Source organism: Rattus norvegicus, chromosome 5 (genome assembly GCF_036323735.1).
Source record: "Rattus norvegicus strain BN/NHsdMcwi chromosome 5, GRCr8, whole genome shotgun sequence".
Classification (NCBI taxonomy): Eukaryota; Metazoa; Chordata; class Mammalia; order Rodentia; family Muridae; genus Rattus; species Rattus norvegicus.
In genome coordinates, this window is record NC_086023.1 from 65,740,980 (window position 1) to 65,754,359 (window position 13,380).

Sequence of the window (13,380 nt, forward strand, 5' to 3'; positions counted from 1 at the left end):
GATGCCAGAAGAGACCAGTGCATACCCTCTCTGTCACTTATTCCTCTTGGGACAGGGTCTTTCCATGAACATAGAGCTAGGCTAAGCCCCAGCAAGCCTCCTGCTTCCACTTTCCACAGCCCTGGGATTATAGGTCTTCAAAGAGGTAGTCAGTTTTCCCATGGGTGCCAGAGATTTGAACTTGGGTCCTCATGCTTGAGCAGCAAGTGTTCTTACCTACTGAGCCATCTCTCCAGCCCCCAGACTTCTTTGATAAAGTGTCCATAGCTAGGTGTGGGACTGTGAAAGGCAGCCTGGTGCCCGGTTGAGCTAAGGCTAGAAGCCCTGGAAACCCTGAAGGGACTGTAGGCATTTCACTTGTTCCAGGGTACCAGGCCCCTGTCACTAGCCACAGTCCCCATAGATTTGTGGCCATCAATCACGTATGGGCAATGCCCCCAGCCCCTCCACATGTAGAGACGGAACCTCTCTGGTCACCTAGGCTCAAGACAGATCTCCATTATAATGAGGTACCTAAAGGCCTGGAGGCTTAGCCAATAAGCTTCCCTTCCCAGACACTCCTTCCTGCAAAAGGTATTTAATCTCAGGCCCACCCTGAGAAGTGGGGTACAGTTTTACTCATCCACCTTCCACCACGACAATAAATGCCTTAAAACCATGGACTGCCTCTTTTCATTGGGATCTGCCATGGGGAGCCATAGAGAAGGCCCTCGTCTACAGAGCCGCCTTCTAATCTCCCATAGAAGGCCTCTCTGTGCTCCCAGCCAGGACTGCCACCGAACTCAAGCCAAGGACCCCCTCCCCCCAAAGACTAGCCAGAGCTCCCCCCTTTTTTCCATGGCATGATCTCTTTGGACATCATAGATAGAAAGCTGGCTTTCAGGACTTGTAACTACACAGTTCTTCAGAAATGTCCCATGCTTAGCTTAGAACCCTGCTACCATTGTCATGAATTTTTTACTAACTTAAATCACAGGCTTAACATTTTAATTCCATACTGACAGATCCACAGCTAGTCTCATGCTTAGATACGAAGATAATGAATTAGGCAGCAAAAGAGGCAAAGGAGAACCAGGGTTTGGGAGGGAACTGGCAGCCCGGTCAGCGCGCCTGCTGGGCACCGGTGCTGTCTTGATTTGTTGATTGTCAGGTGGCCTTAGATTCCTATCTGTGTGTGATCCTGTGGGTTTCCATCACAAACTCACCACTCGGCCCAGATTTCTACTTCCTTCCTTCTTGGGCTGTGTAACTTTTTTTTTTTTTTTTTTTTTTTTGGTTCTTTTTTTCGGAGCTGGGGACCGAACCCAGGGCCTTGCGCTTCCTAGGCAAGCGCTCTACTACTGAGCTAAATCCCCAGCCCCAACTTTTTTTTTATTAGATATATTTCTTTACTTACATTTCAAATGTTATTCCCCTTCCAGGTTTCCTGTCCATAAGCCCCCATTCCCTCCCCTCCCACTCCCCATTTGAGTCACTCATTCAATATCTCCGAGTTTCTAATCTCAGGTCTATAACTATCAGGAGACGGGGCTGGAGAGATGGCTCAGTGGTTAAGAGCACCGACTGCTCTTCCAGAGGTCCTGAGTTCAACTCCCAGCAACTACATGGTGGCTCACAACCATCTGTAATGGGATCCGATGCCCTCTTCTGGTGTGTCTGAAGACAGCTATAGAACTCAAATAAAATAAATAAATAAATAAATAAATAAATAAATAAATAAATAAATAACTATCAGGAGAACCTGCTATAGAACTCATATAAAATAAATAAATAAATAAATAAATAACTATCAGGAGAACCTGCTATAGAACTCATATAAAATAAATAAATAAATAAATAAATAAATAAATAAATAAATAACTATCAGGAGAACCTGCAGGGAGCAGAGAGAACTCCCATCCTTAGGCGCCTATGATGTGGGTCGGAGGAGACCGTTTCGAGGATGTGTGTATAGAGAGGGCAGAGTCTTCAGCCCAGAGGAGGAGGAAAGGACAGTAAGTGGCAGCTACCTCAGTGTCTCCTAAGTTTCAGACTTCAGGACTCCCCATTTTGGGAAGAGTATGTATGAAAAAAAAAACCCAACAGGATATTTTCCCCTTTTATTCATAAAAACAAATTTGCAACAATTTATTAAAAATCGATACCATGCAGTGGGGCGAGAGAAACTCCTCATTTACATTTGATTCTGCCAGTTCCGGTCTAATTGAAAGCAGTCGTGTGTGTGTGTGTGTGTGTGTGTGTGTGTGTGTGTGTGTGTGTGTATGTGTGTGTGTGTGTGCGCGCACTAGCGTCACTGGAAGATGCCCTTGGGCGGAAGCCTCTAGGAAATGGACCGTGTGTTTGCTGCATATAAAAGAACAGAACCAGTAGATAGCCAGAATCACTTTGTGGGGCTTGTTAATTGCAGAGAAATTAAAAAAAAATGGGTGAACCTACAGGATCAGTAGACAGAGATGTATCTTGTGGGTTAACCTAGAAGACGGAGCACAGTTCGGAGTCACAAGGGATTACAGACGCACGCTCACCTCCGACAATCCAATACTTTTGTTTTTTGTTTTTTGTTTTTTTTTTTCCTGCTATGCTGGAGTAATATTTCTACAGGTTTTGTTTTGTCTGTATACATTATGTACAGTTAATTATCTCTTTCCCTTTGAAAAAAACTAATGCGGTCTTTTAAATGAAATTTGGTTTTGGTGAAGTCGAAAAAGCAAGGAAATACTGGTTAACACACACAGTGAGTGACAACACGGAGTTTTGGTGCCTAAACAGAGAAGGACATCAACTTGACCTGTGATGTGTTGACATTTTTTCCCCCCTTAAAAGCTACAGAACCTCTGTAACCTCTCTTTGAGGGATGGGGAGGAAGAGCTATGCTACGTGAACTAGGGTGTTTTGAAATGTTGGCGATGGTGATTCCCGTGGGCCCTTTCGTCACAGCCTGGTGGTTGACAGCAGTGTGTTCCTGACTGCAGTGGTCTGGGAAGAGATTATTGCCTGCCTGTTGAAGCTGCCTTTAGGATTCTTTAGGGAGTGAGCAAACCACTCGTTTGTGCAGACGCCCCTGGACGGTGCCATTCTGGCCTTTAGCAAAGAATGAACCTATTAAGGAATGTCAGAAGAGTCCTGAGCCTGCCTCTGACTGGGCTGTTCCTGTCCCTAGGTAGAGGGCCTTGCAGGAAGTTTCTCTGGGCCGCACCGCACCCTCCCCAGCTGGTGGGAGGGCTGAAGGTCATGGTCGTACTAATACCTCACAGGTCAGAGCTGCTTCCCAGTGCAAAGCTCTCCTGGATGAATGAGATCAAGTGTCCATCCTCAGAGTGACCCTGTGAGGTAGGCAGGATGGGTGTTATTTCAACCCCAGTCTGTTACAGAGGGGAAACCGAGGCTCAGAGAGACACTGGTGACTTGCCCAAGGTCACGGAGAGAGTCTGAAGGGACTGAGGACTCAAATCCAGGTCTGACTCCCAGGCCAGTGCTCTTTGGGGTTCAATTACAAGGAAAGTATGTCGTGATGGATGGGAACCAGCCTGCTGACTGACCGCCTCAGTGACACCCTAGGTGGGCACTCACGGGTTAGGGCTGGAGGGGCACTGGAGGGCTACCTTCTGGAAGCCAGGGGGCCCTGGGCCAGCAGCTCTAGCTCAGGAACACAGAGATGACTTTTAGCAGAATGCCCCTGATTCACTTTGGTCAAAAACAAAGTCAGTGTGTTGGGAGAGGGGGAATCCCAGCAGCCCTTGGGCCCCCATGGGAGAGGTTAAAGTGCACAATCTTTCTTTATCGTGTTTTCTGGGAGCAGACATTCCATGATTAGCTCAGATGGTTCCCCTTATTACCGGGAACCCTAAATTTGAACACAAGAACATGGCCGACACGGTAGGTGCATGACAGACTGTCTGTTGCATCCTGCAGAGCATGTCTGCAGTGCGGTGCCCTGAATCCCCACAGTCCCCGGAACGGGTGTTATTGTGTTAATGTGTGGCATTTATCAGAGAGTAACAAACATCTCTCTTCTGATGGATGTCCCCTGGGAGCATGCGCAGCTGCTTGCTCTGGTTCCCCCAGCCCCAGGGCAGAGCCCGGCTACCCTTCCTGCTGACTCCCTTGTTCCAGGAAGTCTGAAGTGGACTGGGCCAGCTGCTGGGGACCTGGTGGCCCTGCTCACCTTCTCCCCCAGAGTGGAGAAGGGCTGGTGTGTGGGGGCGGGCACCACCGATGACGTGTGTGCAGAGTGCCGAGGGCCATTTCTGCAGAGCCCTTGCTCTGGCCACTTGGCGAGGACAGCAGGAGTCCGAGGCCTCTCTCCTTTGTCTAGAGTTTGATTTGTTTTTGCAAGTTTCAGACATCCCAACTCCTCTTTGTTTGCAGACGCCAAGAAGGAGAAGTCATTGTCATTCCTCTCCTCTGTGAGAGTAAGACCTTCACAGATAAGGCTCGAGGTCGGTGCCGAGTCCCGCTCTGCCTGAGCGCCATTCCAGCAGTCTGGAGAGGCAGCATGGTGCCCAGCTTCTCGCCACCGTCAGTGTGCCTGTGGCAGGCGCCTTGGCCCAGCATGGTGCTGTCCCGGGGAGGCCCCGGCCCCAGGCCTCCCACCCCTACAGGCCCGAGACCATGACTCGGAAGGAGGGTGGTACGTGTCTGTGGCGAGGGCTGGCGGTAGGGCTGACACAGGGGCTGACGCAGCTGGCATCCACGCCTCCGATGGATGGGAGGTAGGCGTGGTGAAGGATGGGGAGCTGGAGCGACAGCCGGCGCTGGATGCTGCAGGGGAGACAGGAAGAGTTAGTGGGGCTGGCGGTTCTGCCGAGAGTTTCTTGCTCCTATTTTGGCTAAAAAAAATTCTGAAGGTAGTAGGAGTCTGTGTCTCTTTAAATCCACGATCTGTGGGTTTAATCGTTTAAGCCTTCAGACATGGGGCAGGCATTTGTAAGAGGCTCACGGGTACCTACTATTGGAAATAGCCAGGAAGAGTAGTAGGAGCAAGATGGAGTCTTGCCATCTCCCTATCCCCAGCCCCCGCCCCCGCCCTCCGCCCCGCCCCGCCACCCTGCCATCCCGCCTCCGCCCGCCCCACCGAGGCTCACTGACTACTGTAAATATCCCGGCAAAATTAGAAGGACCCACCAATGCCTCACCACTCATCTCAGGTTACACAAGCCTCTGTGCTCTGGGGCTTTCAACCCCCGACCCCACAGCTGCCTGTTCCCTCCTCCCTGCCTTCTGCCACTGCTGAAGCCAGCAGCCGACCTTTCCCAGCAGGGTTCTCCTTGCCCTTTCACGTCCTGATGTGGCTGTGACCTTCGGGGCCCTTATTAAGAGCTTTCCAAATGCTCTGGGTGAATCCGTCTGTCTTTTCTCCCCAAATCCTGCCCTCTGGTGGCTCATTTCCATGACAACCCACTTGGGGTGTTCTTCCATATATTTGCGTTTGTATTTCCCATTTGGAATCTTCTTCCTCTGGAGCTCATGACCAAGTTTAAGTATCATCCTCTTGGTGGTACTTTCTCTGGGAGTGAGCCCCTTCCTCCTCAGAGTCCCCAGAGCTCTAGGAGAGACGTCAGAGGAAGCTGAGCAGGGGACAGGACTGAGCTGGCAGTGGGAGGAGGTACTTGGATGCTACCGATGGTGCAATAAGGGAAAAGGTAGCTATCCTCTGGCCCTCTTCTCCTGGTCACATCCTTAAAGACTTAATGATCATCAAGTCAGTGAGTCACTTTAACATTTAGTAAGTTTATAGGGAATGTGCCAAGGGGGTGGCTTCTCGCTCTGTGTCATTTTTGCTGGACTTTGCATTGTAGTGTCTCTGAGGCTACATTCTAGTATCCAGGTTCTCCGTTGCAAACCAAACCAAATCAAATGGAGATTCTCACAAAGAAAAAAAAATTACAGGAAACAGAGAGCAAAGCATCGCTACCCCACCTAAGGCAAAGAAAGGCACGGCCCCTTCTGCAAAATATTTAGGGAAAGACCAGCTAAGCAGAGCCAGGGAGGCTGGGCCCTTGCTTCTGTGGAGCCAAGAGGCTCTGTGGTGGATGCACTTAATCCAACAGGGTGCACCCCAGGGTTTACTCAGGGCTTGATGGTTTCTGAGATGTGTGGGTGCTTATGCAGTGTAGCCCTGCCCTGAAAGGACCTGTGGCTCAGAAAGAATTCCCAGATACATTGACGTTCACAAAAGAGAGTGCTAGGCATTTCGTGGTTGTGATTCCATGCTGATTCCAGAATCAGCCTGGTAGGTACCAGGGACAGTCTAACATTCTAAATTCATCGGAAGGAAAGCACCTATGGTTCTCCTTGCTGAGAACAGAGACAGTGGAGGGAGCCTGGGACCCAGTCACTTTCCCTGATGGCTAAACTCTCTCCACAGCCTTAGCCTTAGGGTTTTCCAAAACTCCTCAGACGACACACTGGAGAGGAAGCAAGATCTTTTTCTCTTACTTCATTTTGGCCACATTATAAATACGTCTATTTTCTATTACCTAATTTATATGTCCCAGTTTCCTTTTGGAATATAGGGAAACCAAGCTGTCCAGTGTTGGCATCTGCTGGGTTGATAACATTTACAGACTGGGTGACTTTGCTGGTTCTCGTTTGCTTGTCACTTCCCAGATGCCATGTCAGAGTTTATGTATGTACCCACTGCTTCCAATAAACTGGAATGAGCAAAAGTCGCTGTTGGGAACAGAGTTGAGACACACAGGTCTTTGATTTCTTCTCTGACGTGTCTTTTTTTAAATTAACAGCCCCTTCCCCATTTCATTTAGCTCTAAGCACCGAATACGAACACTCTATGCCTTGCCTTTTTAATTAAGTAGTTATCCTGTCAAATAGAAGGAAGGTTCTACAAGGTATGGGCAGGAGAGAGGGAAGGTATCTCTGTTTTGGACACTACTGTGTCCCCAGCGTCTGTCTGAAGCTAAGAGATTTTAACTGTCCCTAAGCATCTGAGTTTCACCAGGTTACAGTTTGCACACACCAAAAGCAGTGTGCTCGGATGGAGAACATTTTATGGTGGATTTAATGTTTGGACAGTACCAAGTTCAAATCCTACTTCCTGCATTCAGGTACTGGGTGAGCTTGTTTGGGTCCTCTCCCCTTTTTGGATGTTAGTTTTCTCGCCTGTCAACGGAGCCTCGTGATATGGCTGCTTCGCTGGGTCATGCAGAGCTCGGATGAAATAATCGGTGTGAAACTGCTGTGCGTGTTGGAGAGAGCTGTGCGGGGGCAGTGTGCTCTTGGGCACGGGTCCTCTGGGGAAGGTACTTACTGCTCCGGGGAGTTGATGTCTTCTATGGGGTCTTTGCATGTTCTTGAGGGCTCTGTCGTGTTCCACTGGAGCTGGGGGTTTTGATCGAGGTGATTTTTTAGAATGGCCTTTCCTCCATCTGTTGAAGACAACATCACAACTTCTGTTAGGTTGGGTTTGTTTTTTTTTTTTTTTTAAAAACATCAATCATGAGACCTTGAGGATGCTGTCCACGGAGTAACAGAGTCCACGGTCCTTCTTCATTCTCTGACTCAGAGTCTGCCCCTCAGCCTGTCTGGACCCACGAAGAGGAGCTGTCACCCATGGACAACAGCCATGGGCTGGGAAGTGTGCAGCTGGATGGAGGGAATCTCTCTCTGGTTTGGACGCTGCTGTATCCCCAGCATCTGTCTGACACTAAAAGACTTCAATTATCAATAAGGATATGAGTCTCACAAGGTTACAGTTTATATACAACAAAAGCAGTGCATTCTCTCTTCTTTCTATTTAAGAAAGAAAAAAACCAAAACAAAACGGTAGGTGAAAATCAAGTGGCCCAATGTGGGCCATGTACTTAGCCTGAGGAAATCTAACACTAAAGTCCTCTCTGGGCGTGGGTGTCCAGTGAGAAAGGGGAAAGTTATCTATGGTATGTTATGGATAAAATTCACAAAAATTAAAATGAATAGGAAGAAACTACTGGTGGGGGTAGCAAAATTGTCGCATGCATCTTTACTGAGAAGCCCGGTTAGTGTTTGCCAACCAGTATAAAAGGCACGTGTCCCTCACCCAACAACATTAAGGATTGAACTCAGCGTCTTGTGTATGCTAGGTAAGCATCCAGCACTGAGCTACAGCCCTAGTCTTTTTTTTTTTTTAAAGATTATTTATTTTGTCTTACGTTTGTACCTGTGTGTTTGTCATGTGCATGTAGGTGCCCAAGGAGACCAGGGGAGGGCACCAAGTCCCTTGGAACTGGAGTTACAGGAGGCTGTGAATCTCCTGTAGGTTCTGGGACTCAAACTCAGGTCCTCTGCAAGAGTAGTAAGGGTTCCTAACTGCTGAGCCATCTTCCAGCTCCCCGAAGGCCTGCTTAGTGTTATTTTATTATCCCAAGACAGTGTCTTCCTATGTTGCCATAGCTGGTCTTCAGCTTGTAAGCCCCCTGCCTCAGCCTTCTAAAGAGATGGGATACATATATAAAACTCTGGCCAGAATTTCTGCTTCTGGGAAGTGCCCGAAGGAGGAAATCAAGGCACGAATGAGGACATGCACCGGATGCTCGGCCCAGCCACATGTAATACTGAGATGTTGCTGTTCATCTGAGTCCGTCCAGCAACACTGAACTATTTACCCAAGCTCTGTGGACTCCACTCAAAAGAATGCAGGGCCACACACCACAGCTAAATAAATCCCTTCTCGGGCTTCCAAAACATCTGGAGACATATGTGGAGTCTGTATCCCACCCAAGAGATTGGGGTCGTCTTGGCAGGGCTGCATAACCATTCTTTTGTTTGTTTTTTGCTGCCCTGGAAGACAGTATAGGTATGCAGTTCTGCATCCATCAAGGTGATCCCCATTATTCATGGCTTCTGCCTTTGCAAACTCGTTTACTTTCTCAAATGGACATGCCACCCTGCCATCAACACTCTAGATGCACCTTGGTCATTTGGAGTTGCCTGGCTGGCCTGAGGCCAGCCTTTCTTTGTGCAGCTTCCACACTGTTCTAGCCTTGAAGTTGCTTCAGGGATGCTTGACACATTCTTGCTTTTTTCTACTGTCAGCTTTGCTGTTTAAAATGGTCCCCAAGTGTAGGGCTGACTGTTCCTAAAACGCAAATGTCGGGCAAGCTTCCATCAGGCATGAGCTAGAGAACTGCTGGTCATGCACATAGTGTGTGTCAGGAAGGTGATGTGTACAGAACAAACATTTACAGCAAGATATTGATTGGCTGACAAAAATGCCAACCTGGGAGGAGCTCACAGGAATCTCACCTTCTCCTTCCCTAGAGCATTGATCGGTGTTTGCCATGGTGACCTTGCAGAACGAAACTTACGCCAATGCCCAGCTAACAAGAATCAACCGTATAAGCCCAGTGCTGTGGTTTGAACATGTCCTTTTAAGTCCACAGTTTTATTTTTGTCTATTTATTTGAGAAAGAGTATTATTATCAAGTCGCCCAGGCTAGTCTTAAATTGCTGGGCTTGAATGCTCCCCAAGCCCCAGGCTTCTCTGGGTTGCTAAGGCTATAGGCACACAGAAACATAATGGTTGTGTTAGAGATGGTGACTTCAGAAGGTGATCGCATTTAGAGGGCGGACTCCTTAGGGGAGGGCTTAGTGTCCCTCTAAAGGGGCTCAAGGGACAGGGTTTGAGCCTTTTCTGTCCCTCCCACCTCTGAGGAGACTTCTTCTCTTCCAGAAAATGATATGGTCCAGGGCCCATCTTAGAATCAGAGGCAAGGACCTCTAGACACGGAGCCTACCAATTCCCTCCTTCTGGACTCCCAGCCTCCAGAACTATGAGAAAACACATCTATGTTTTGGCTTTTTCCTTTTCCTTCCTTCCTTCCTTCCTCCCTTCCTTCCTTCCTCCCTTCCTTCCTTCCTCTTCCCTCTTGACCTCCTCTGTCTTCTGTGTGAGTGTGTGTTACATTGTGTGTGCTATTTTGTGTGTTGTATGTGTGTGTTGTATGTGCATGTGTGTGCGTTGTATGTGTGTGTGTGTTGTATATGTGAATGTCGTATGTGTGTTGTATGTGTGTGTGTGCTCACACCATGGGTGTCATTCCTCAGGCACCCTGTCATATACCTAGCAGTCATTCCTCAGATGCCGTGTACTTTCTACCTTTTGCTCCTATTCTTTGGGGTAGAGTCTTTCATCAGCATAGAACCTGCTCAGGAGGCCTAGCCGACTGCTCTGGGAGCCCTGGGGTTAGCTTGTCTCTGCCTCTCCTGTGCTGGGATGGCAGCATGTGCTCTGACACTTGGCTTTTCATGTGTGTTCTGGAGATTAAACTCAGTTCCTTCAAGCATTTTACCAACTGCACCATCTCCCAGACCCTGTTTCTGCCGCATTTGATTGCCAAGATCGCGTTATTTGGTTATAGCAGCATGAAATCCATTACACACAGACCGAATCCCAACAGCGGAAAGTGGCTCAGAGCAAGGTCTGCTTCGAGCAGGTATATTTGCGTACGGCTTCTTTCTTGCCTTTTTCCTTTCTTTTAAAATTAGGCTTATTCATTTTATTTTGTGTATGAGTGTTTTGCCTGCATGCATATCTGTGTATCACATGTGTGCTTGGTGCCCATGCAGATCAGAAGAGGCTATTGGATCCTCTAAAACTGGAGTTGTGGATGGTTTTGAGCCATCGTATGGAGCTGGGAAATCAAACCCAAGTCCTCAGTAAGAGCAACAAATCCTCTTACCCACCGAGCCAGCTCTCCAGCCTCTCACTGTTTGCTCAACAATGTATAGCTTTGGGCAGAGGCAGGCAGGTCTCTGTGAGTTTGAGGCTAGCCTGGTCTACAGAGTGAGTTCTAGGGCAGCCAAGGCTACACAGAGAAACACTGTCTTGAAAAAAAAAAAACCAAAACCAAAACAAAACCAACCAAAAAACAAAAACCCTCAAAATAAACAATATATAGCTTTAAAAAAAATCAGTATTTTACTGCATAGATCAGGTTATCCCCAAACTGAGAAAGACCTCCCCCTTCTGGCACTAATTACAAGCTTACCACTTGGTTTCATCTAGAACGTCCTCATTTTCACTTTTTATATTTAAATCAGTGTTCATCTGTATATTAGCGTTTATGTTACAAAGTACAGCACAAAGTGAGGCTTTACCTCTGTTCTTCCCACATGGCTACTCACTTAGCTCAAGAAAGTTAGCTGGAAAAACTTCCCTCTGCTAATCTGAAGTGCTTTCCTTTGTAAAGGAATTACTAGGATATACAGGGTGTCACTAAGCAGCTCTGGCCAGTTGGAGCTCACTATGTAGACCAGGCTAGCCTCAAACTCACAGAGATCCTCCTGCCTCTGCCTCCTGAGAGCTGGGATTAAAGGCCTGTGCCACTATGCCTAGCCCAAGAGTAATTTTTATCCTTTAAAATTCTTTGTTAACTATTTAAATTTAAAGATTTCTTGGGGTTGGGGATTTAGCTCAGTGGTAGAGCACTTGCCTAGCAAGCACAAGGCCCTGGGTTCGGTCCCTAGCTCCGAAAAAAAAAAAAAGATTTCTTTACAATTAACGTTTTGTGTAACACCACACACACACACACACACACACACACACACACACACACACACACACTATGTGTATGTCTCTCTGTGTGTGAAACTTCTAAAGACTACATACCTAGAGTCCCAGGACTTGCAGGTAGAGGCAGGAAGGTCAAGCATTCTAGGTTACCCTTTCCTGACTACATAGAAAGTTCTAGGCCAGCCAGCCAGGCAGTGGTGGAGCAGGCTTTTAATCCTATCACTTATAAGGCTGACATAGGCAGATCTCTCAGTTCAACAGCCTGGTCTACAGAGTGAGTTTAAGATTAAAAGAAATGGAATATTTTCATTTTTATTGATTTAAAAATAGATTTTTCCACACACTGGAGGTTGGACCCGGAACCTGGAGCACGACAGGCAGGTCCTCTATAGTGAGCTGCAACCACAGCCCATAAAACAGCCTCATAGCAAATGGTGCATGTGTGCTGACAAACGCCAAACACCAGGAGAGTGCCTGTGTACAATAAAAAGCAAGGGAATGCTTGCATACCTCGCTCTGCAGTACCGAGCCTTTCCGTCTGTACAGGGTGGATAGCCTGCTTGTTCTCTCTAGTCCTTTAAAAACTGCACTGTTCACAAACACTCACATGTGGCTGCATGTGCCACCCCACAACTCTCTCTCTCTCTGTATGTGTATGTGTATGTTTGTGTGTGTATGTATGTGTATTATAATGCTGGCCTCTTGCACTCAGAGATCTAACTTATGTTTTTTTAAAACATTTAAAAGAGACTATTTTTCATCTGCATTTGTCTCTGTGTGTGTGTGCACGTGTGTGCATGAGTTTATGTGCGCCACAGGTATGCAGTTACACAAGGAGGCCAGAAGAGGGCATCAGATCCCTTGGAACTGTGGCTCAATGTGGGTGCTGTGAACTGATCTCCGGTCTTCTCAAGAGCATTAGTGTTCTTAGCCATTGAATCACCTCCCCGGCCCCTTTAACACGATAGGCAGACCCTCTGTTGTTCAGCTATTCCATTACCCTTATCTCACCTTTAAGTGGCTGTGCATTGTGCTCTGTTTGACCATTTTATAACGGATGAAATCACTTTAACTCATGCCCGTGAGTTAGGGGTAGTCTTTCCCATCTACCAATAATGTTACAGTGAGAGCTTAGGTGCCCACGTGGATGCATTTCTTGCTGGGAAGCTACTAAGAGGGCCAGCCTGACTTCCAATGTCACAGGCGAATGTCCTCTTCCACATCCCCTGCCCACACTGGCTTTTGCTAAGAGATAGAGAGTGGCCCATGTCGCAGTGACCTGTTCTCATGTGGTTGGTAAGAGGGGCATCATCGTGTCACACCTTCCTGACTGTTCTCCTCCTGTATACAGCTGAGATGCTCCTTAACGTGTGAAGTAAATATAAATCATCCTCTGTGGCCCAAAGAGGGAAATAAAGTGTGTCCCCATCAGAACACTGGGGCACCAGCTATGCTGTGTACAAGGGACATGGCACCTGAGGGTGGGAAGTTGGAACCCAGAGCTGGGAATGGGAGGAGAAGACTGAACAGAGGTGTAGGCAGGAGATGAGGGCCTAGGTGCTTCCGCTCTGTCTGTCCGTGTTCATGGCTTCAGAGCAGCCCCGTGTTCTCTCAGAGCCCTAGCTTCATCTACAAAGTGACAGATCCCATCTCTGGACCCTGCCTCTTCTCACCTGTGCTCTCTGTGAAGTTGCCCAAGCTGAGGATGTCGTTGAGCTCTTGGTAGTGATTCTGTTTGATGTATGTGGTCTTCTCTGGTGTGTCTTGTAGCTGCATGGTGACTTCTTCCAAGTCTTTGTCCAGCTGGAAGACAAGACTCCATCTAAGACCAAGTCCCCAGCCCCAGCCCCTGGGGTTCCACCTCTGTATCG

At 47.8% G+C, this 13,380-nt stretch overlaps 1 protein-coding gene across 1 annotated transcript in view; it reads right to left on the reverse strand.

Moving 5' to 3' along the window:
- Positions 1 to 2,093: 2,093 nt before the first annotated feature.
- The window catches only part of Gabbr2 (gamma-aminobutyric acid type B receptor subunit 2), a 340,623-nt gene continuing 329,336 nt past the window's right edge, over positions 2,094 to 13,380 (reverse strand). The window contains 3 exon segments of the mRNA NM_031802.2: positions 2,094 to 4,761; positions 7,268 to 7,385; positions 13,183 to 13,312. Coding sequence (NP_113990.2) covers positions 4,596 to 4,761; positions 7,268 to 7,385; positions 13,183 to 13,312 — 414 coding nt within the window. The 3' untranslated portion in view covers positions 2,094 to 4,595.